The sequence below is a fragment of the Macaca thibetana genome, chromosome 11 (genome assembly GCF_024542745.1).
Source record: "Macaca thibetana thibetana isolate TM-01 chromosome 11, ASM2454274v1, whole genome shotgun sequence".
In the NCBI taxonomy this organism is placed as follows: domain Eukaryota; kingdom Metazoa; phylum Chordata; class Mammalia; order Primates; family Cercopithecidae; genus Macaca; species Macaca thibetana.
Genome location: NC_065588.1, coordinates 19,467,876 through 19,490,189, shown reverse-complemented (window position 1 = coordinate 19,490,189; position 22,314 = coordinate 19,467,876). Strand labels below are relative to the sequence as shown.

The following is a 22,314-nucleotide window of genomic DNA, read 5'->3' as shown; positions in this document are numbered from 1 at the left end:
CAAATTCTTCTGATGAGCATCTCTTGCACAAAAGCAGTAACGCTTTTTCTTTGGGAGAACCTCTGAAAATTCAAACTTAAAAACTATGTTAGATATGTACCTTCCTGTGTAGCACATAAATAAAACATGGTATGGTAAATAAAGATATTACTCACCGTTTTCCCTTGGAGGCTCTGGGGACTAACAGACTGTAAAGTCAGGCCAGCTGGCACTGACCTTCTGTCAGGCACATAGACATGCTAGGAAAGTAAAGGTACAATGTAATTCTGCAATAAAGTTTTTTTTTTCTTGTCAATGTCAGCAAGGAGAAATCTTAAATTCATATTATGAAATACCATTTAAAATTGCTATTAGTGCTTATGAAAGATGATAGAGACTAAAATTTCTTGTGTCATAAAATACTAATGTGGGGCTGGATGAGGTGGCTCACGCCTGTAATCCCAATGCTTTGAAAGGCCAGGGTGGACAGATCACTTGAGGTCAGGGGTTTGAGATCAGCCTAGCCAACATGGTGAAACCCTGTCCTTTCTCTACTAAAAATACAAAAAAATTAGCCAGGTATGGTGGCATGGGCCTATAATCCCAGCTACTCGGAAGGCTGACGTGGGAGAATTGCTGGAACCTGGGAGGTGGAGATCGCAGTGAGCCGAGATAGCGTCATTGCACTCCAGCCTGGGTGACACAGCGAGGCTCCATCTCAAAAAATACTGATGTGGATGAGCAGAGTAATTCTTTTTTTTAAGGCAGAATCTTGCTCTGTTGCCCAGCCTAGAGTGTATAGCGAGATCTCAGCTCACTGCAACCTCCACCTCCCGGGTTCAAGAGATTCTCCTACCGCAGCCTCTCAAGTAGCTGAGATTACAGGCGCATGCCACCACACCTGACTAATTTTTGTAGTTTTAGTAGAGACGGGGTTTCACCACGTTGGCCAGGCTGGTCTCTAACTCCTGGCCTCAATTAATCTGCCTACCTCGGCCTCCCAAAGTGCTAGGATTACAGGAGAGAGTCACTGTGCCCGGCCTGAACAGAGTAATTCTAAAATCTGGTTTAGAGGTTGTCAAAAACTCTCTGGCCTCAGGATCCCTTTATATTTTTAAAAAGAAAATTTAGTGGCAAGAGTGGCATTGTTTAACAGTTCTGCAAAACTTTAATGTCTGGCTGGATTCTTGTATCTGTTTCTGTATTTAATCTGTTGTGATAATCTCTTTAAGTGGAAGTATGTGAAGAAAATTTACCTTCAATATACACAGTTGGAGAAAAGGAAGAAAACTTTAATAGTTTTTCTTGGTAATTATAGATGTTCATCTCTGACTTTGCGCTATAGCTCAAAAAAGTGGTATTTTTTTAAAGGTTAGTAACAGTGATATCTGAAACCTTATCAACGAACTTTTGATACTCTGTTACATTAATATGCACTGGTCTATTTGAACTTTAAATGAATCTTGTGATATTAAACACTGGTCATTTGGAAAATATTGGTTCAGTGAGTTATGCAATGTTCCAAATGTTGACATATGTCAGTATACAATATTAAAAAATCACAACTGTTAATATCACCACCAATCTTTAAGCACCGGAAAGCTGTCAAGTTCAGAGTGGCAGATACATGATTTCCAAAATTCTATTTTTTGCTTGAAAACTCAAACGTTGTCATCAGTGACAAATACTGTCAGTTGTTTTCCTTGAAGTGACAGGGTAGCATTCATTTTGAGAAAGTGTGTCTATCAAATACCACGTCTGAATATTGATAGTTGTCTTTTGTTCAAGTAAAAATGCATTTCACAATAAAAGGAGCTAATTCAGCTTGCAACTCCGTCACGTGTTTTACTGGGAGATAACTGTTAGCACTTTGGTATGCCATAGAAGTGCTTTATGCATTTACCATTTCATCACAAGTAAACAGTAAAAGAATATGTAACAAAATGTTACAGTTCAATAAAATTATTTTCTATTGTTTCATGAATGAGATTTATAAGTGAACCTGATACTTCTATTTTTTTACTTCAAGTGTGTGGCAGTGAAGGCTACAATGACCACTAGTATAGTCTGGAGCCACTGTCTTGATTTATGCTAAGGTGCCAGAAATGTTACTCACCATCACTTCTGTACTACTAGCGCAAGTAGGAATACAATGAATAATGCCTTATTACGATTATAAAAATAGTTTTGACTCCCTGAAAGGGTCATGGGGAGGGAACCCCCACAGGGTTCCATGAACTACACTTTAAGAACCACTGATCTAGATCAAGGAAGAGGACAGGATAGTTTGAAAGAAAAATTGGGCAATTTTGGAGAAGTCTTTTAGGAGTAGCAGTAGTAGACGGTCGGGAATCGGGTAGAGAATATAGATTCATCTCATATTTGCTGTCAAAACAGATGATATATTCTGGCCAAAACCATGAAAAATACGATTAAGAACGACAGCATGTAATTTAGAGCCAATTGTTACACCAAACACATTAATTTGTCTTAGATCAGATTTTTCTTATATATTATTACTATTTTTATATCAATCATGATTTAGTCTTTGGACAAAGTGAGGAAACACTGAACTTTGTTACAATGGAGTCCAAAGTGAGCCTTTTTTGTGAGGCAAATTAAAACTTTCTTCAAAGGAAAATTCCTGATTAATTTATTAATCTTAATAAATATTTATGGAAGTATCAAGCAAATGCTTTAGGTAATAATGCAGCTGAAGGATTCAGCCTGTCACAAGGGTAAGAAAAGAGCATTTTAAAATAGTATAAAGCAATAACTTATTACTATTTTTTGAGTCAGAGTCCTGCTCTGTCGCTCAGGCTGGGGTGCAGTGGCGCAGTCACAGCTTACTACAGCCTCAACCTCCCAGGTTCAAGTGATCCTATGGCCTTGGCTCCCCAAAGTGTTGGGATTACAGGCGCGAGCCACTATGTCTGGCCAAAGAATTCTTTAGTATGAAAAAAAAAAAAGCAATTTAGGATAGACATTAGGGAACTGGCTGTGTACTAGCTGACTAATCAAAGCCACTGCTTTAGCATTATGAAAAGCTGATTGATACAAAGCACTTTGAATTCACTTCAAGTAATCTATACTAAGCAATGCTTAAACCAACTTAATATACAAAGTAAAACATGATCTCCATTTTTTAAACGTATATATACCATTAAGCTCTAATATTAAATTGAGTGTTTAAGGAGTTATCTGAATATGCTATTATTGTTGGCTAGAAGATAAAGTTAACACTTTTATCCTCATGAACAACAGGATGAGCTTGATACAAAATTTCAGGTATGCCAGAAGACAGTAGGTGTAGAATTTGCAAGTGTGTAAAAAGCCAATAACAATGAATGTGGTCTAGGCCAGGCACAGTGGCTAACGCCTGCAATCTCAGCACTTTGAGAGGCCGAGGCCAGTGGATCACTTGAGATCAGGAGTTCAAGACCAGCCTGAGCATCATGGTGAAACCATGACTCTACTAAAAATACAAAAATTAGCCAGGTGTGGTGGTGCATGTCTATAATCCCAGCTACTCGGGAGGCTGAGGCAGGAGAATCACTTGAGTCCGGGAGGCAGAGGCTGCGGTGAGCTGAGATTATGCCTCTGCATTTCAGCCTGGGCAACAGAGTGAGACTCCGTCTCAAAACAAAACAACAACAACAACAAAACCAAAAACAACCAATGAAATGCACGTGGTGTTAACCTACATGGAGAACTGATGAGACACGGTATCAAGCAGAGAATACAGAATGCATCTGCTCAAAAGAATTGCTCCTGTGTTCCTGAGGGATGAAGTGTTGCAATTAGGTATTTTTTATACATGAGATCTTAATGGTGTAAAATATTTTTATTTATTTTTTAAAACAAAATAGAGAGCTGCCTTGCTTACTTTCTCCTCATTCTTTTGTCTCTCACATTTAAAATAGTATACTAGAAAGAAAACACAGCATTTATAAGGTAGTGAGTTAACATAAAATGAGCAGCTATTTTACCTTAGGGTGATGGGCCCTGTGTCTGCGGTCTATTGTCACATCTCCTCTCTGAATTGGTGAAGACACTTCCGATCTGTAAGTTCGTTGAGGGGAGTATCCCTGATAAGCAGCTATTGACCCGTGGGATGGTGATGTGGGAATAGAGTGCATTGTCTGGTCAGAAATATTTACCATGGTTTTGGGACTACTCAAAGTACTGTGTCGAGGGAGGGTGCTCTGTTTATTATAAAACTGACGCTGCTGCCATTCGTAGAGCTGCCACATTGTGTCATCTCTCATGGACCTCCGTTTCTCCTCCGCTCCGGGTCCTAACGTCTTGTCATGAGTGGAAGGGGCTACACTGCAGATACTTTCAGGCCTTGTCTTGCTGTTTCTTGGGAGTGTTCTATAACCTTCAGGGTAGCGGGCCATAATCTGGGCTCTGTGGCTTGGCATATTTCTTGGTAATGTTTGGTAAGAAATTACTCTAAAATAAAAAAATAATTAAAATGTAAACATGAAGAAGAGTTATTTTCCAAATTCTAAATTAGAGTACATTTCTTTTGTTTCAGTAAGTAAAACATATACTAGAATTTTTTTTTTTTGGAGATGGAGTCTCGCTCTGTCACCCAGGCTGGAGTGCAATGGTGCGATCTTGGCTCACTGCAACCTCCGCCTCCCAGGCTTAAGCGATTCTCCCGCCTCAGCCTCCCAAGTAACTGGGATTACAGGCATCCACCACCATGCCCGGCTGATCTTGAATTCCTGACCTCAGGTAATTCACCTGCCTTGGCCTCCCAAAGTGCTGGGATTACAGGCATGAGCCATCGTGCCCGGCTTAGAATGTATTTTTTTTAAAGATTGAAATATTATACAAGATATACACTATTAATAGATTTTAATCTTTTTATGAAATTCAATTTAACAAATTTAACACAGGATAAACAGCATCTATATCAATTACACAAAATATTATTAGTTCCACACAATGTACAGTTTGATTTAAAGATGAAAGACTATTATACTTCGTTTGAGAAATAAGAATGTTTAAAATCTAATCTCAATTCTGTCTCTGTATTTTATTTGTTCTTATATAAATAAAGTCTCATTTTCATACATCTCATCAGAGCACTAGGATTTCTATGTATGGATGAAATATGAAGTGAGTTACACCCATAGAGCATAAAGACAGGAAAGAAATTACTGCAAGTATATGTTGACTATTCTGTTGGATGTTTTCTTTCAGGAAGTATGGTTATTTATGGGAGTAAATACATCAGTACATTTGGTTTGAAGGAATAACTTCCTTTCATAGCTTTTCCTAACCTGAAATATAAAAATGACTTGGAGTTGATGCTCAGAATTCTATTAAAGATAAAATACTTAAATATCACAATATTTCAGATATAAAACTGCAATCTCAGCAATTTTCTAATGTTTCCAGCACAGTAATTAATATTTCACTTCATAGATGGTAGAATATTTCTCAGGAGGCTTTTTAAAGCAATCTAAAAATGCTTCATATACATTATGCATGCAAAGTATAGTTCTTTTAAAATGCTAATTTTGGGAATTGGATATGTAATTGCATATTACTAAGCACAGAATATTACCATTTCCAAAAATCAAAGAATACAACTTCAGTTTACTACTTTTAAAAAAACCACTTTGATAAACACACTATTTTGAATTTATAAAACTATCACAGTGCCAACTTCATACTAGGTGAAATTCATGATATAAAAAAGATTTTTAAAAGTTAGTTAGGGGAGGAGTGAGCCAGAAAAAGAGAGTCAATTAAAAACTCTATGTAAAGTTAACATTTGTGTTTCTCTATTATCTTTTTTTTTTGTAGATAGTGTTTTGCTCTGTTGCCCAGGCTGAAGTGCACTGGCACAATCTCAGCTCACTGCAACCTCCGCCTCCCAGGTTCAAGTGGTTCTCCTGCCTCCGCCCCCTGAGTAGCTGGGACTACAGGCACCAGCCACCAAGCCCAGCTAATTTTTTGTACTTTCATAGGTTTTGCCATGTTGCCTAGGGTCATCTCGAACTCCTGAGCTCAGGCAATCTGCCCGCCTCAGCCTCCCAAAGTACCAGGATTATAGGAGTGGACGCCCGGCCTCCTATTTCCTTTAGATATAGAGGTGTAGGTATAATTCAAATTCTAAATACAAACATACTTTTTTTTTTTTGAGACGGGTTCTCACTCTGTCACCCAGGGTGGAGTGCAGTGGAGTACACTGCAGCCTCGTCCTCCTGGGCTCAAGTGATCTTCCTGCCTCAGCCTCCTAAATAGCTAGGAATACAGGTATATGCCACCATGCCTGGCTAATTTTTTATTTTTCCCAGACATAACCTTTTAACCACCACCACCACCACAAGAAACATCTAGATTAGAAAAAGCAAGATTAGGCTGGGTGCGGTGGCTCACACCTGTAATCCCAGTATTTTGGGAGGCTGAGGAGGCAGATTGCTTGAGGCCAGGAGTTCGAGACCAGCTGGCCAACATGGTGAAACCCTGTCTCCACTAAAAATACAAAAATCAGCCAAGCATGGTGATGTATGCCTTAGTTCCAGCTACTCGGGAGGCTGAGGCAGGAGAATCACTTAAACCTGGGAGGTGGAGGTTGCAGTGAGCTGAGATCGTGTCACTGCACTCCAGCCTGGGTGATAAGACAGAGACTCTGTCTCCACAAAATAAATAAATAAAATAAAATAAAGAATATGAAAAAGCAAAATTAAATTACAAGTATTCATCTAATACTATCATCTCCATGAGCATAAATTTATATCCTAACATCAAAATCAACATAATTCAATGAACTAAGTGTGTAGAAGGGTTGGGACTCCACAAACTCAGGTTTCCTGATCTCTTCTTTCAATGTTTAGTTAACAACTTTTTCCTAGTATTACATGGGCCCTTACTGGTTGTGAAAATGTCAGAGATATTGGTAATTACATGGACCAGAAGGGATTAAAGATTTGATGGGAAAATTATTTGAACATACTCTTAATAATCTGGGAATCCTTCGCTGATAATCTGGATATAAGAGCTCTCTTTTGAGCCAAATACCTGTCAGCAACAATGCACAAATACTGCTATATTATAGTTACAAAAAGATTTCAGGCTGGGTGCAGTGGCTCACCCCTATAATCCCAGCACTTTGGGAGGCCAAGGCGGGTGGATCACTCAGGAGTTCAACATAGCAAAATCCCATCTCTACAAAAACTACAAAATATTAGTCGGGCGTGGTGGCGTGCTACTGCACTCCCAGCTACTTAGGAGGTTGAAGCAGGAGAATTGCTTGAACCCGGGAGGCAGAGTTTGCAGTTGCAGTGAGCTGAGATTGTGGCACTCCAGCCTGGCAACAGAGGGAGAGCTCTGTCTCCAAAAAAAAAAAAAAAAAAAAAAAAAAAAAAAAAAGATTTCATTGTGATGAGGTGTAATGAATTGAGTGCACTGGACTATGAGGCACCCAATTAATAAACTGCCTGCATAATTGGTATCTATTGGGGTAGTAAAATTATGTTACCTTTATACTAAGAGAAAATCTCACGTTAAATATACCTTCTCTTTGTGGGTTAAAGCATCCAGAGGGGATATAGTGGGAAAACAGTAAAGCAGGAAAAGTGGTTGATCAAAAATCAAGACAGCCAAATTTTGATTCCTGCTTTCCTATTAAGTACTTAGACCTTAGATAAGTTACATATTCTGGGGCCTTCAGAATATTGGGGGCAGGGTAGGGGAGTAGGGGAGAAAAGACCAAGAGATTTTATATGTATATAAAACACTTTCCAAGCTAAGCACTGTACTAAGTATTGGGGATAAAAAGAAAAAAAAAGTAAAAAGGTTATATAGCATGCTGGGGGATGTACACATGTCAACAAATCACGACAATACGTTGTATGAAGATTGTCTAATAGAAGCATATGAAAATTACCCTATGGATATTTCAGGATGTCAGTATAGCCAAATATATATATATACATATATATATATATATATATTTTTTTTTTCCTGAGATGGAGTCTCTCTTTGTCATCCAGGCTGGAGTGCAGTGGCATGATCTCTGCTCACTGGACCTCTGTCTCCCGGGTTCAAATGATTCTCCTGCCTCAGTCTCCCAAGTAGCTGACAGGTGCCTGCTGCCACGCCCAACTAATTTTTCTATTTTTAGTAGAGACGAGGTTTCACCATGTTGGCCAGGCTGGTCTTCAACTCCGTACCTCAGGTGATCCACCCACCTCGGCCTCCCAAAGTCCTAGGATTACAGGTGTGAGCCACCACGCTTGGTCCAAGAGATCATACTTGGGGTTACAGAAAGAGCTTGTGGGTTAAACAGAACTAAAATGCAGGTCTCCTACTTTCTAAAGCAGTACTCTTTTAACTATGCCAGTGATCCCTAAACTTTTGGATTAAAAAAAAAAATCCCTCTATTTTAAAATTTTGCCTAAGATATGAATATTATTTTTAAAAAATCATACTCATCTATTACAATGACTTAAACATAAAAAGGCATTAAAAATTAGGAAGGATATAATCTTATAGTACCAGAGAGCCCTTTATATGCTATTAAAATCTAGCCAATGGCCAACTGATACTGGGATCCTCTTTTTTCATCTAGAAGATGATTTCATCATAAACTTACTCCAGAGCTCTAAAATTCTATGCCTTATTTTTTAAAAAAATATTTCTAATTATTTCAACCATTTCTCCTAAACTAAATTTCCTTCCTCATGCTGGTTGTTCTTCAGGATTTCAATGTCTCTACTCAAAAACAGGTTGTTCAAAATTGAACAAAATGTCTCCAGACAAGAACCCCTGCATTCAGGCCAACCATCTGATGCCTTCAGGGGTGGAGAGAGGGAGAAAGGTACCCAATTGCTCTTATATAACCAGTATAAAGAGTTCAATTTCTTGAGGCTTTCCCTCCACGGGTATTTCCCATTTTGTTTCTGCTTGGTCTTCCTCCCCCTCTTCACCTTCTCTGATCACATTAACGCCAGAAACTGGAAAACATCCAGAGCTGGCAACCCCATGACTATGTGCAAATATGTCAGCTAGGGAAAGCTGACTCCATCAAAGAGACTGCCCTAGTACAAAAGCAATTTACCCTGACACACCTTGGTTTATCTGGTCATTTACAAATTCAAGAAATACTACAGTAGGCTTAATATGCAAAAAGCTAGAGATTAAGCACTGAGCTATATCATAGAAACATGTAAGGAAGAGGACATACATTATCAATCTAAAACACACCCAAAATTCTTATAAGCTAATGTCGAAATTATAGTTCAAAAACATAATTACACTAAAACACTTCTGTCAAGCACTCTGAAGTATTCATAATGTGTGGGTTGGGCCCTGTTTTAGAGATGTATATTGAACCTGAACTGTCAACTATCATATGATCATTAATAGCAGGATATGTATATTTTTAGTAAGCTTGGTTAATTAATGACATTAAAAGGCTCTTCTGTCATCTTTGGAACCACATTTGGGGAATTTTAATTAAAAATTAAATTATTATCAAGCAAATTAATTTTTATCCCATATATTTCTAGCACTTTGAGACCTGTTTTTCAAAACTACAATTCCCTTTAGTGACTTTTTTCCCCAAAGAAATTCAAATTAAGCAAAGTGTGATTTACTTTTAACTGAAAGCTTAAGAAATGAACACTCTAAGCTCCTGCATCAGATTTAGTGCCCTATTGACCAGCAGCTGCCTGTCAAGCACCATAAAAACCCTTTCCCTGTGATTCTGCCATGCAGAACAATGGCTTAAGGACCATGCATCTTAACAGTGCCTGCCACTCAGAATGAAACTTTAAAGCTTTGTTCACAGATGCAGGGATCTACTATTTGACTAAATATTAAACCTTTTTCTTCCTATCAGAACTTTAATAATAAAAGGCTTTCATAAAGCTTTTTAAAAAATGATTTAGATATTGAATTACAATTGTTTCTTTCCACCAATAAAAAATCATTTCATTATAAAACACAACTATTTTTATAATGAAGTTTATATCATAATGTAGATGATATTTTCTTATGATCCAAAGTAGACTCAAGCCATTTCAAAAGAACATCTAAATAACAGTATTTATAAAAACTGGCATAACAGTTAACCCAAAAATGTAGGAGGAACCCAGAGAAAACCTTAGCTCAAAATAACCTAAAACCAGCCTTCAGAAGCTGTTGGTCTATGTCCAAAAGAAAGAAGTCACAGAAAGACTTTACTGATATTAATTACTCATAAAGGAACCTAAAACCAGTATTTATACTTAACAATTTTTAAAAAATCCTCTAATTTCAAGATATCTGTTGACTCTCTACATACATTTTTAAACTTAAGAAAGTATGATTTTTGGGGAAAAGTGATTCTTCTTTGAAGTGAGATTTAACGTGGTGAGCAGAGACTCAGCAATCTTCTGATTTAGATTTTTATTATTTTCCTGAAAGTCATTACTTTCCCAAGTACTTTCAAACATCCTTTCATTTTTTTTCCCCCAGAACTGCTTCCTGCTTCTGTCTAATCAAATTGTATTAATTTATTTTCCTGCTAGTAATATACAAGCTTATTCATGTTTGTCATTCCATCCAACATTAAGTAATCTAATTTTTATTCACCTGTGCCTTCATTAATTCATTTATTTATGATTTTGGTCAATCTGGTAAGTGAAAAATAACGCCTAATTGATTCTTTAATGTGCAATTGCCTGATTACTGCTAAATTCGAGAATTTGCCAGTTCTTTTTAAAAAAAATTGACAAATAAGATTGTACATATTTATGGTGAACAACATGCTTTGAAATATATGTATTGTGGAATGGCTAAATCAAGCTAATTAACATATGCATTACCTCACATAACCCATCCAACAACTATCTTCTCTTTTCCCAAATCTTTTCTTTGCAGTAAAAGGCACCAAATCACCCTAGTTGCCCAGGCCAAAAAGGCAGGGTGCCATTCTCGATTTCCCTCAAGAAACTTCCAGATTGGGGTGCAGTGGCACAATCCTGGCTCACTGCAACCTCTGCCTCCCGGGTTCAAGAGATTCTCCTGCCTCAGCCTCCCGAGTAGCTGAGATTACAGGGGAGCACCAAAATGTCTGGTTAATCTTTGTATTTTCAGTAGAGATGCGGTTTCACCATCTTGACCAGGCTGGTCTGGAAATCCTGGCCTCAATTGATCCACCTGCCTTGCCTCCCAAAGTGCTGGGATTACAGATGCGAGCCACCTCGCCCGACACCAAACTTAATCTTGAGCAAGACGGGTTTGCAGTCAAGCACATCAAAGCAACCAACTAGACTTGTCAATTGTATCCTGAATACATCCTCTTCCTCTTCTCACTTCAATCACTTAAGTAACTTTTGAACTTTCTCCAATTTACTCTCCAGATTTCTGAGACACCAATCTGAATATATCTCTCCTAGCTTATGTCTCTAGCCTTGTTCTTCACTCATTGTTTCCCCAGTTACAACCAAGTCATACTGGATTTCTTTTGATTCTTCTGTTCTCTACTAACCCTGGAGCTTTGCATATTTAAGCCCTAACATGCATGTCATTCTTCGTATCACAGCTTGTGTTTTGCTTCCTCTACAAAGGTTTTCCTGGACTCTGAATCCTTAAGATTGTGTTGGTTATCCGAAATGTGTTCCTACAGCGCCCTGGTCTGCCTTCATTGTATCTGTCATACTAAATTGCATCTACTTATTCAACTGTCTCCTCTAGTACAGAATTATCTTTGTGAGAACCTGGACTGTATCTTTTCATTATTTTACTTTGTGGTCTCACAATTAGCAAATAGCAATTGTACAATAAATATATTAAGAAAAAGTGCATGCAAAAATGAATAAATGCTCACATAAATACATTTACTTTTCATTTTTTTTTAGAGTTGGGTTCTCACTGTGCTGCCAGACTGGAGTGCAGTGGCACAGCCATAGCTCACTGCAGCTCCCAACTCCTGGGCTCAAGCAATCCTTCTACTTCAACTTCCCCCAAGTAGTTGGTACTACAGGCATGCAACACTATGCTTGACTAATTTTTAAAAATGTTTTCAGAGATGGGGTCTTGCGAGGTTGCCCAGGCTGGACTCAAACTCCTGGCCTCAAATGATTCTCCTGCTTTGGCCTCCCAAAGTGCCGGGATTATAAGCAAAAACAACTGCTTCTGGCCTTGTATTTAATAGTTATGTGCATTCTTATTTAAAGAAAGCCCAAGAATAAGACTGAAAATTAGGGAGCAGTAGGCCTTTGCTGCCTCCATATTACTTGTCTCAGAAGATCCTTACATTGCACCAAGCTGCAGAAACTGGTAATGGAGGACAGTCAGAGAAGAGGTGATAATGGCAGGGGACAAGACAGGGGTGAGTTGGGAGGATAGGGCTTGCTCCCTCCCTCTCCCAAATAAACTCGATCTCTACCTGTAACCCAAGCCTTTTCTTGTGCTTGAACAGGTAGGATGACTCCTTGTCACTAACAAAGTTGAGTGACAGAACATAAGAGACAGAGAATAAATACTTATATCTGATCATCATAAACAAAAGACATAGTAATGAAGCTGTAATAGCTAAAACACAATTTAAACCAATATTTTAATCAGTAGCTCAGAAACCAATCTCCACCAACACAGCATTAAAAAAACCTGGGTTCATAATAACAAGACATATACTTACCCCCTGGTTTCTTCTTCATGACCCCTCCCCTTCTGGATTTTAATCCACTGTTCCAACTGCTGCATTGAATTTGTTCTCTGTATGACTCGATCAGCCTCTGTGTATAAGGGCCCTGTACTGGGGCGATTTCCACCTCTAAGATCTGCCAGGCTAACATTGACTATTTTGTTCTCTGAACTATTCAAGTTGACTGGTCTGTAGTGTGCAGTTTGAGCAGGGCATGCTGACCCACTCTCATATTCAGATGGCAGAGAATTCAGCTTTACACTATTAATTTTTGTTAACGGTCTATCTTGACCATCCTTCTGAAATCCGTATTTTTCAGCTTCTAATGCCTTTTTTTCTTCAATTTTGCTCATTTCCTTGTTTTTTTGATTGTTTTGGATCTCTGGTTTAATTAGAACTCTATGGTTGGGAATGTTATTGCTTTCCTTAGTTGGTGCATTTTCAGATGTAATCTTGTCCACTCTGAAATCAGAGAAGAAAATCATAGTAAATCAGATGAAATAATGCACATATTACTTCTGGGATTCAATCTAGGAAAAATTCTACTTTATGGGGGTGGGGGCAAGGGGACTGGAAAGGGTTACAGTGGACAAGTCTACACAAATACTCAATGCTGTGATATTAACATTCAAGCACAACACCAGAATGTATAAACAGAAAGGGGGGAAAAAGAAAACATAAAAGAACTAGAGGGTAAAAAGTGATGTGTGCTCCCACCATTAGGAATCTGAAAATAAAGCAAATTAAGACTGCCTTAAGACAGTTAAACCACAAAATCTACACTCCTTGTTGACTCATGAGACAAACATGAGTCTGGTTGTGGAAATGGCTGCAACAGGAAATTACAGTCTGATGCTATCAAAGATCTGAACCATATGATTAACTCCTTTTGTCTGTATTCAAGAGGAACTCAGTATGATTTTAGAGCTCTTGAAGTCTGACTGCACATGTCCGGCTTGCGACTCTGTTCTTACTAGCTGTGTCTTCAGGCAAAGTACAGAACACTTAAAGTGCCCTATGCTTCCTCTTTGGTAAATGGGTATGATCATGTCACCAAGATCAGAGGGTTCTTGTGAGAATCAGATGAGTTAATAAGTGGCTGGCACAGACCTTACTACCATCATAATTCTATCACATCAAGCAATCTTGGGTTAGAATCTGGCATCCCATGTCCACTGGCCACTGAAAGAATGAGCTAGTTAACAGCATGTGTCTAGGTCACTTGACAGTTGTACTGCTCACTAATCACTTCCAGACTCTGAAAAGATCAAGCTGAGTGTCTGAACCTGCACGAAACTGCCAAGATCATGCCACTCTAGGAGGCCTCTCAGGAGCCAGCCAACCCTCCATATTCCAATAAATAAAAATGCTTCTATCAGAAACTAGGTTTGGTAATGCTGTCAATGTTTATGATGTGTGGAAAAGATGTAGATCTACATACATATATCTGTAATCAACTATAGATGAAGATATCTAGAAAGTTTGGAATATGGTCACTGAGGCAAAAAAAAAAAAAAAAAAAGTGACTATCTTTCTTGGAGTAAACTTATGAACCATCCATATCTTTAGGTTAGATATAAACCATAGCTTCTAGATTGGAGGCAATACTAGAATTGGGAAAATTTACTAAGATAGACTATGTGCTTCTTTCTCCTGAAAAATAAAAGTTGGCCAGCGGTGGCAGCTCATGCCTGTAATCCTAGCACTTTGGGAGGCCAAGGTGGGTGGATCACCTGAGATCAGGTGTTTGAGACCAGCCGGGCCAAAATGGTGAAACCCAGTCTCTTTGAAAAATAAAAAATAAAAATTAGCCGGGCGTGGTGGTGGGTATCTGTAATCCCACCTACTCGGGAGGCTGAGGCAGGAGAATTGCTTGAACCTGGGAAGCAGAGGTTGGAGTGAGCTGAGATTGTGCCACTGCACTCCAGCCTGGGCGACAGAGTGAGACTCCATCTCAAAACAAGAACAACACAAGGAAGGCATAGAAAATTTACCCTAAAAGCACGTGTATCCTTGCTATTTGGGAGGGCAGGAGTTTTAACATTAAACGTAAAATAACTGAAAAGATTTTTAAAACATAATTACTGTAGTCTATCTAAAGCTACTATTATTACTGCCATCATGATTATTATCATTATTATTTGAGACAAGGTTTCTTGCTCTATAACCCAGCGGGGAGTTCAGTGATGTGATCACAGCTCACTGCAACCTCAACTTTCTGGGTTCAAGTGATCCTTCCCTCTTAGCCTCCTGAGCAGCTGGGACTACAGGTACAAGCCACCACACCCAGCAAATTTTTAAATTTTTTGGGGGACGGGGTTTCACTGGTTGCCTAGGTTGATCTTGAACTCCTGGGCTCAAGCAATCCTCCCACCTTGGCCTTCTAAATTGTTGGGGTTACAAGCGTGAGCCACCATGCTCAGCCTAAAGCTATTATCTTAAATTAAAACTGTGGTGCGCTTTTTTTCCTTTTTCCCCAAGATTTATCATTGAAAAAGTCATCAAAAAGACACATATGATGACTTTTCTCTAAATAGAATAAAGCTGACTCAGAAAAGTATGCTAAGGTACCATAAATAATGTAAAACTTGTGATCTAATTTTAAAAAGTGACACAAGTTATTGCAGAAAATGCACTGAGATATATAAAATGAAAATAATGGGCTTAGAGATGAAAATTATTCAGACAATCCATATTATACTTAGATTTTTTTTTTTTTTTTTAAATTTTGGCCATCAATGATCTGCACACTAGGAGACTATGACATTGTAGTGAACAGGTGAAATACTTTATAAAGTTAGGGAAAATGAACTCTCAAGTTAAAAACTGGATGTTCTATTAGAGTGATATGCTCTAATAAATATTTTAAGTATTTGAGTCATACAGCAAAATGAGTGCATTAGCTTAAAACCCAGCAAACAAAATCTCTCTATACTGACTTTCACTTTGAATGACTAAATCTAATGGGGTGGGATAAAAATTCCAACAACTAGGAGTAGAAGAAAACATGTAATTTCTATAGGATAATGGACGCTAAGCTGGGCACACAGGTGGTATTAATAAACCTTGTCTGAGTAGATCACACTAACACAGACGGCTGAAAATTGTATAAGCACATAACCAGTGAACTATCAGGTTGCCAAAAGACAAGCCAAACAATTGTCATCTTTATCATCCCAAATTATGGGTAATTATTAGTTTTTAGAGTGGGAAATTTAATAAAATAAAGTAGAAACATGCTGAAATTTGGAGAAAAGTATAATATACAATATTGAAATTATTTGGACAGAAATATTTTAATTATTATACAGATTTCTGTATTCTAAACAATTCCTTAACAATTTTGCTTGGAAGTTAAAGTATTGAAGTTATATTTTTATTTTTTTTGAGAGGGTCTCACTCTGTTGCCTAAGCTGGAGTGCAATGGAACAGTCACAGCTCATAGCAGCCTCAACCTCCTGATTCAAGTGATCCTCATGCTGCAGCCTCCTGAGTATCAGGGACTACAGGAGTGTGGTACTATGCCTGGTTAATTTTTGTATTTTTGGTACAGATGGTGTTTCATCATGTTGCCCAGGCTGATCTCAAAATCCCGGATTCAACTGATCCCTCAACCTCCCAAAGTGCTAGAATTACAGGTGTGAGCCACCATGTCAGCCTGAAGATTTTAAATGAATTCTTTTCACCTACACATTTTCTCTTGTTATCAGTGCTAACCACCTCATCTTTATGCTACTCAGGTAATTTTTACACATGTAACTCCAAAAACAGATTTTCCTTCTATTTGCTCTCATCCTGGAATATGCATGTGGCAAAAGTGTTTTTTCTTAAAAATAGATGTCCTAGAGCTATATCCTAGACCCTCTTTTCTGTTTTCCCCCAGTTCTAATTACTAGTGATTGGGTAACTTGATTTAGACTTGATATTTACAAAAATAGCACAAATACACAGCATCAACCTAAGTCTTTCAGCCAAAAAGCCAAGACTTTATTAAAATGCACACTAGAATAAGGAAAACAAAGGACTAGACGTATATTGTAACAATCCCTAATTTCCTGAGAAGAGGGAAAAAAGGCTAAACTTGCACAATAGCATCTTTCTTATATAAGATACGTGCTGAGCTGTCACTGACTGGAAGAAAAATTAACTTGCATCATAATTTTTTCTTGAAATTACAGGAATATATATATATATATTTAAAAAGCACATTATACTACTTGTATTTATGTAGTCTGAGAATCAGATTTCCTCTAGCTAGATATATTGAAGAATATTAAAATGATTCATATCTTCAAGCAGGGAAAAACACATGGGTCAATTTTAACAGCACTTATCTATATTATTCAAGGAATCTGAGTAGTGGAGTTTCAATATAAAAAAGGCACAATTCATCAAGAAGTGGATTTATTTGGAACCAATCTAAATGCTTGATGAACTATTTTCTGGAGACATTCACTACAAAACAAAAATTAATCAGAAATGTTGAAAAAATGAAACTATCAAAATTTCTTACTGTAATTTATTACACTTTAGAAATATCAACACACTATTATAGAAAAACACAACTTAACTTCATAAAAATAAACTCTCTTCTAAGATTTAGAATCTTAAAAACACTATCTCAAAGGATAAAAATCTGTGTAGCTTTAAGGTAACAATTAAAAACGTACTTACCGGAAATTAAAGGTAATTCTGTAAGAAGAAAGAACATTCAGTTTGAATGTTAGGATTCTGCATTCACCTCAGTACACTGATAGGTGAAAATGAATAAAGAAGAAAAAGAAGAAAAGTGGAATAAAAATGTAGGTGGTATCGCAAACTAACAAAATGTGTATTAATTTAATTCAGAACAGGAATTGATCCCTGCTTTCTGAGGAAAAAATGATTTCACACCATGACTATTAAAATGATATGTACTATGACAGTGAAATACTTGCAAGGCATGGAATAAAACAGAAGTGGAAATAACCATCATTTTTTTCTACAAGCCTTTACCTTTTCACAGGTTCTGTCTGTACCAGGGCAGCATCTAACATGGCTTTCATCCACAACTCCATTTCCTTTCCTGTATCAGTGCAGAAATAATAGGTCCGCATGTTTGGATGGGCTGCCTGATTGAAAATGACACGATCATTTTAAATAAAAATATAGGATTCTGTAAAAGAAAAAGAAAAAAAGATAAGTGATTCCTGACATAGAACATTGCTATCAAATTTCAGAGTAAGTAGACTTATCTTTTATATGAGATATGGAAATCAATCAAGAAAAATATAGCTATTAACTTGAAAAATATATATTAATTTCCCCCCTAACTTCACCCTTTTTCTTTTAGTTGTGTGCACACTCTAAAATTAAAAAAAAAAAAAAGTGCATGGAAAGGAAAGGAGGTGAGAAATGCAGTACTTAGTGGTGCCTCTTCCATCTCCACATTTCTAACAACTTCCATTTACTGCAATTCACACCTCTTTTTTTTTGAGACAGAGTCTCATTCTGTTGCCTAGGCTGGAGTGCAGTGGCACGATCTTGGCTCACTGCAACCTCTGCCTCCCTGGTTCAAGCAATTCTCCTGCCTCAGCATCCTGAGTAGCTGGAATTACAGGCATGTGCCACCATGCCCAACTAATTTTTGTATTTTAGTAGAGACGGAGTTTTGCCATGTTGGCCAGGCTGGTCTTGAACTTCTGACCTGAAGTGATTTGCCTGCCTCAGTCTCCCAAAGTGCTGGGATTACAGGTGTGAGCCACCATGCCCAGAATAAGAATATTTATTTAAGAATAAATATTCTTTATTCAAGAATATTCCCAGCAACCAGCAACAAAATTAATAGGAATGTACATGTTATGGCATTTCCCTCCTGTGTAACCAATTTCTTTAGGCGTCAAAAGGCACTGCTGTATTTTATAGGATCCTTTAAAGATATCTACACCCAAACACAAAAGATTTATAAGTGATCCAAAATGGTGTTTCCTTTTTGAGCTGTTCCTTAATAAACTGCTCAAATGTTCTATGTTAAGATAATTAAAACCACCTACAAAGTGTTACTGGACCCTCTGAGTGGGGTTTTGGAAAAATAAAGACCACTGCCCATATTTGTGATCAATCTAAGGAACACTGGGGCTGGTGTCAAGACGATCCAGTTCCAGCCATGACTCAGGACACTAAGAGTCCCCACCCATGCTCGCCATCAGTCAAATGGAAATATTTACTAGATGATGTCAAAGTATGCAGTCTAGCTTTAAGTTCCATGCTTGTGTTCAATAATTGTCTATAAAGTTTCTACTTACCATTCTGATAAGCACTTGCATCAATGTCAACAAACTTAGCAGTGAAGCAGCTCACACATTCAGAGGAAACAATACCACAGAAGAGAGAAAGTGAAACAGCAATTACTATTCTTTTACAGATAAAATTAAAACTAAACCAAATAATTGCAGAGAAAATATACTTAACATGCATGGTCACTTTTATTGCTATTTTAGCATTGTAGTATTTTTTAAGAGTCTAAAAACGCAGAAAAAAGTCCTACAAATAGCACAAATTGATAAACATTTGCTAAACTGATAAGCAACAAAAAAATTTAAATTCATGGCCAAATAATAGTGCTACTATCATGCACCTCTACATGTGTACTTCATAAAGTTATAATTTTAAATTTTCAAAGTGTTAACCTTTGTTATAACATCATAAAATATTTAATTATGTTTCTCTGGTTTACACTGTTGATAAAAGTTTATTTTGATAAAGTTAATTTAAATATGAAAATACTCCCCTCTTATCCTCAGGTCTTTGCTCAAGTTACATTACCTTCTCATTGAGGCTGTCCATCACACAACCCCTTAACCTCACCACTATACCTTTCCTGTTCATACCCGGCTAATTTTGTATTTTTAGTAGAGACGGGGTTTTTCCATATTGGTCAAGCTGGTCTCGATCTCCTGACCTCAGGTGATCTACCCGCCTCAGCCTCCCAAAGTGCTGGGATTACAGGTATGAGCCACTGCACTTGGCTTTTTTTTGGGGGGCAGCGGGGGTGGGGGCAGGGGTGGGGGTGGGGAGGGAGTCTTGCTCTGTCGCCCAGGCTGGAGTGCAGTGGTACGATTTCGGCTCACTGCAACCTCCGCCTCTCAGGTTCAAGCGATTCTCCCACCTCAGCCTCCCCAGTAGCTAGGACTATAGGCAAGCACCACAATGTCTGGTTAATTGTTGTATTTTTAGTAGAGACGAGGTTTCACCATGTTGGACAGGCTGGTCTCAAACTCCTGACCTCAGTTGATCCTGACCTGCCTCGGCCTCCCAAAGTGCTGGGATTACAGGCATGAGCCACTGCTCCCAGCCTGCTAATGTAACATATTAATTAGCAAAAGTTGTAAATCAGCCTCAGTATTCTTTAAAAGTGATGCGAATTTAAAATTGAATCAATTTTATAATGGTATAAACATTTTCATTGTTAACTAGCAGCAGTTCCCCCCTCTTTTCTCTTAAAATGAGATTTCTGCAAGAACCTTATAGTTCTTACTCTAAAACAGACTGAAAAACTAGGTGACCTCTGAAATTTATTTTAGCCATAATCATGAAGCAAAGAATGCAAAATGATTTTTGAAAACAAAAATCTCCAAAAATAGCACTGAAGACCTCTTACTTGAGAGTGATCCACAAACCAGTAATATCACAAAGATTGGTGGGTACTGTTAATCAGGGGGATCTCAGGTCTGCTTGGATTTAATAACAGCAGATTTCAGATCTCAACTTCAGTGGTCTCTGTAAAGTACCTGATGATCACGATGTACTTAGACCCAAGAACATCTTGAACATCTTTGCCATTACTCTCTAACTTTTTCAATAAATGTACATATATGTACATTTACTAAAAAAAAAATTGTTGTCTCTTACAGTACTCTTCCTCCAAATTTATTATTAATAATAATTATTATTAATACAGGGTCTCACACTGTCACCCAGGCTGAACTATAGTGATGCAAATCTTGGTTCACTGCAACCTCTGCCTCCCGGGCTCAAGTGATCCTCCCACCTCAGCCTTTTGTGTAGCTGGGACTACAGGCACACGCCACCACACCTGGCTAATTTTTGTAATTTTAGTAGAGACGGGGTTTTACCATGTTGGCCAGCCTGGTCTTGAACTCCTGGGTTCAAGCTCTCTGTCCGACTTGGCCTCCTAAAGTGCTAGGATTAACAGGCATGAGCCACTGTGCCTATCCCATTAATAATTTTTTTTTGAGACAGGGTCTTACTGTGTTGCCCAGGCTGGACTGCAGTGGCATGATCATGTCTCACTACAGCCTTGGCCTCCCAGGCCCAAGTAAGTAGCTGGGACTAGCCACGACACCCGGCTAGTATGGTTTTTTTGTTTGTTTTTAGAGACAGGGTCTCACTATGTTCCCCAGGCTCAACTCCTGGACTCAAGTGATCCTCCCACTTCGGTCTCTGAAAGTGTTGGAATTACAGGTGTCAGCCACTGTGCCCAGACCCCAAATTTATTATTAAAAAATTCAAACATAGAGTAACCTTGAAAGAATGCATAATAATCACCAGGACATCCATAATTATATTAATCAATTATTAGCATTCTGACATGTTCATTTTATCTAAAACCATTTGAAAGCACAGACATGAAGACACTTGATCCCTAAATATTTTAGCACGTGCTTCCTAATTAGAGGGACATTCTTCTATACAACCATAAGACAATTAATTAATATATTTTAAATACAAAAATCACTATAACTAAGATAGCTTTTTGTAATAATCTATGGCTCAATATCCATTTTTAACCAACGCAAGTTTTGAACACAGAATTAAAAACTGTATTATTTCCTTACCTTAAAAGCATATTTGCGATTAATGTGATCTTCAGAGGTAAGCAAAGCTATTTGAAAACTAGGTAACAGTATGCTTCCCAGGATACCCTCTTCTTTCTCATCTAGGAGATTTAACATCTGATTAGAATTTTAAATGTTCTCATGAAGCAGTTTTTCAAGATCTATTTTTGCCAAATCGAAAGGTTCTTGTATATAAATGAACTATATTCATGTTTAGGCAGGGCTTTATAAGGTTTTAAATGAAAATACCAAATAGCACAAGAATTTATACTTTGGTAAATATACTGCATTCTACAAATCCCCTTTACGTGTCATTCACTGAAAATATACTGGCATGTAAGTAATGGCATTAATCCACTCACATCTCTGATAGGATTTAAATGCTCAACCATTCTAACCCCAGACACATGGCTTTCTTGGTTACACCCTTCAGGCTTTGCTCAAAGGTCTCATCAATGAGGCCTTCCTTGACTACTGTATTCCTTGACTACTGATGTTAAAATGCTATTTATTTAACGTTTTCTCTGTTCTCCTTTGGGAATGTTAACATTTCCGACTCTCAATACCTCCGGCATACTATATGTTTCAGCTATTTATTTGCTTATTATCTTTTTCTCCATGCTAGAATGTAAGTTCTATAAAGACACTTGGAATGACAGTAGTAGATGCTCAAAAAATTTTGTTGAATAAATGAAGACACATGTGAATACATATTTAAACTATCCTATAAAAATTATATGCTTTTTAAAACATTTAACTTTGAAGGTTTGCTTTTACTATCATTCGGATACACAATAGTATGACTAAATTACAGGCCTACAAGGCAAGCACATAAAATATACC

The 22,314-nt window shown here is 37.7% G+C and overlaps 1 protein-coding gene across 29 annotated transcripts in view; it reads right to left on the bottom strand.

Moving 5' to 3' along the window:
* PLEKHA5 (pleckstrin homology domain containing A5) overlaps positions 1–22,314 on the bottom strand; it is a 249,599-nt gene that overhangs the window by 87,789 nt on the left and 139,496 nt on the right. For 17 of the 29 annotated variants that reach the window (XR_007717602.1, XR_007717603.1, XR_007717604.1 and 14 more), the window contains 6 exons: positions 21,472–21,572; positions 17,630–17,745; positions 17,309–17,326; positions 12,629–13,096; positions 3,969–4,434; positions 156–239 (listed from right to left, as the gene is read on the bottom strand). Coding sequence is in view for 25 of the 29 variants with exons in the window: in XM_050747566.1 (XP_050603523.1) it covers positions 156–239; positions 3,969–4,434; positions 12,629–13,096; positions 17,309–17,326; positions 17,630–17,745; positions 21,472–21,572 (1,253 nt within the window). In the remaining 4 variants the exon portion in view is untranslated. Of the gene's footprint in view, positions 1–155; positions 240–3,968; positions 4,435–12,628; positions 13,097–17,308; positions 17,327–17,629; positions 17,790–18,918; positions 19,649–21,471; positions 21,573–22,314 lie in introns of those variants that run through there. The other 12 variants (XM_050747568.1, XM_050747574.1, XM_050747571.1 and 9 more) reach the window with 5 other exon arrangements.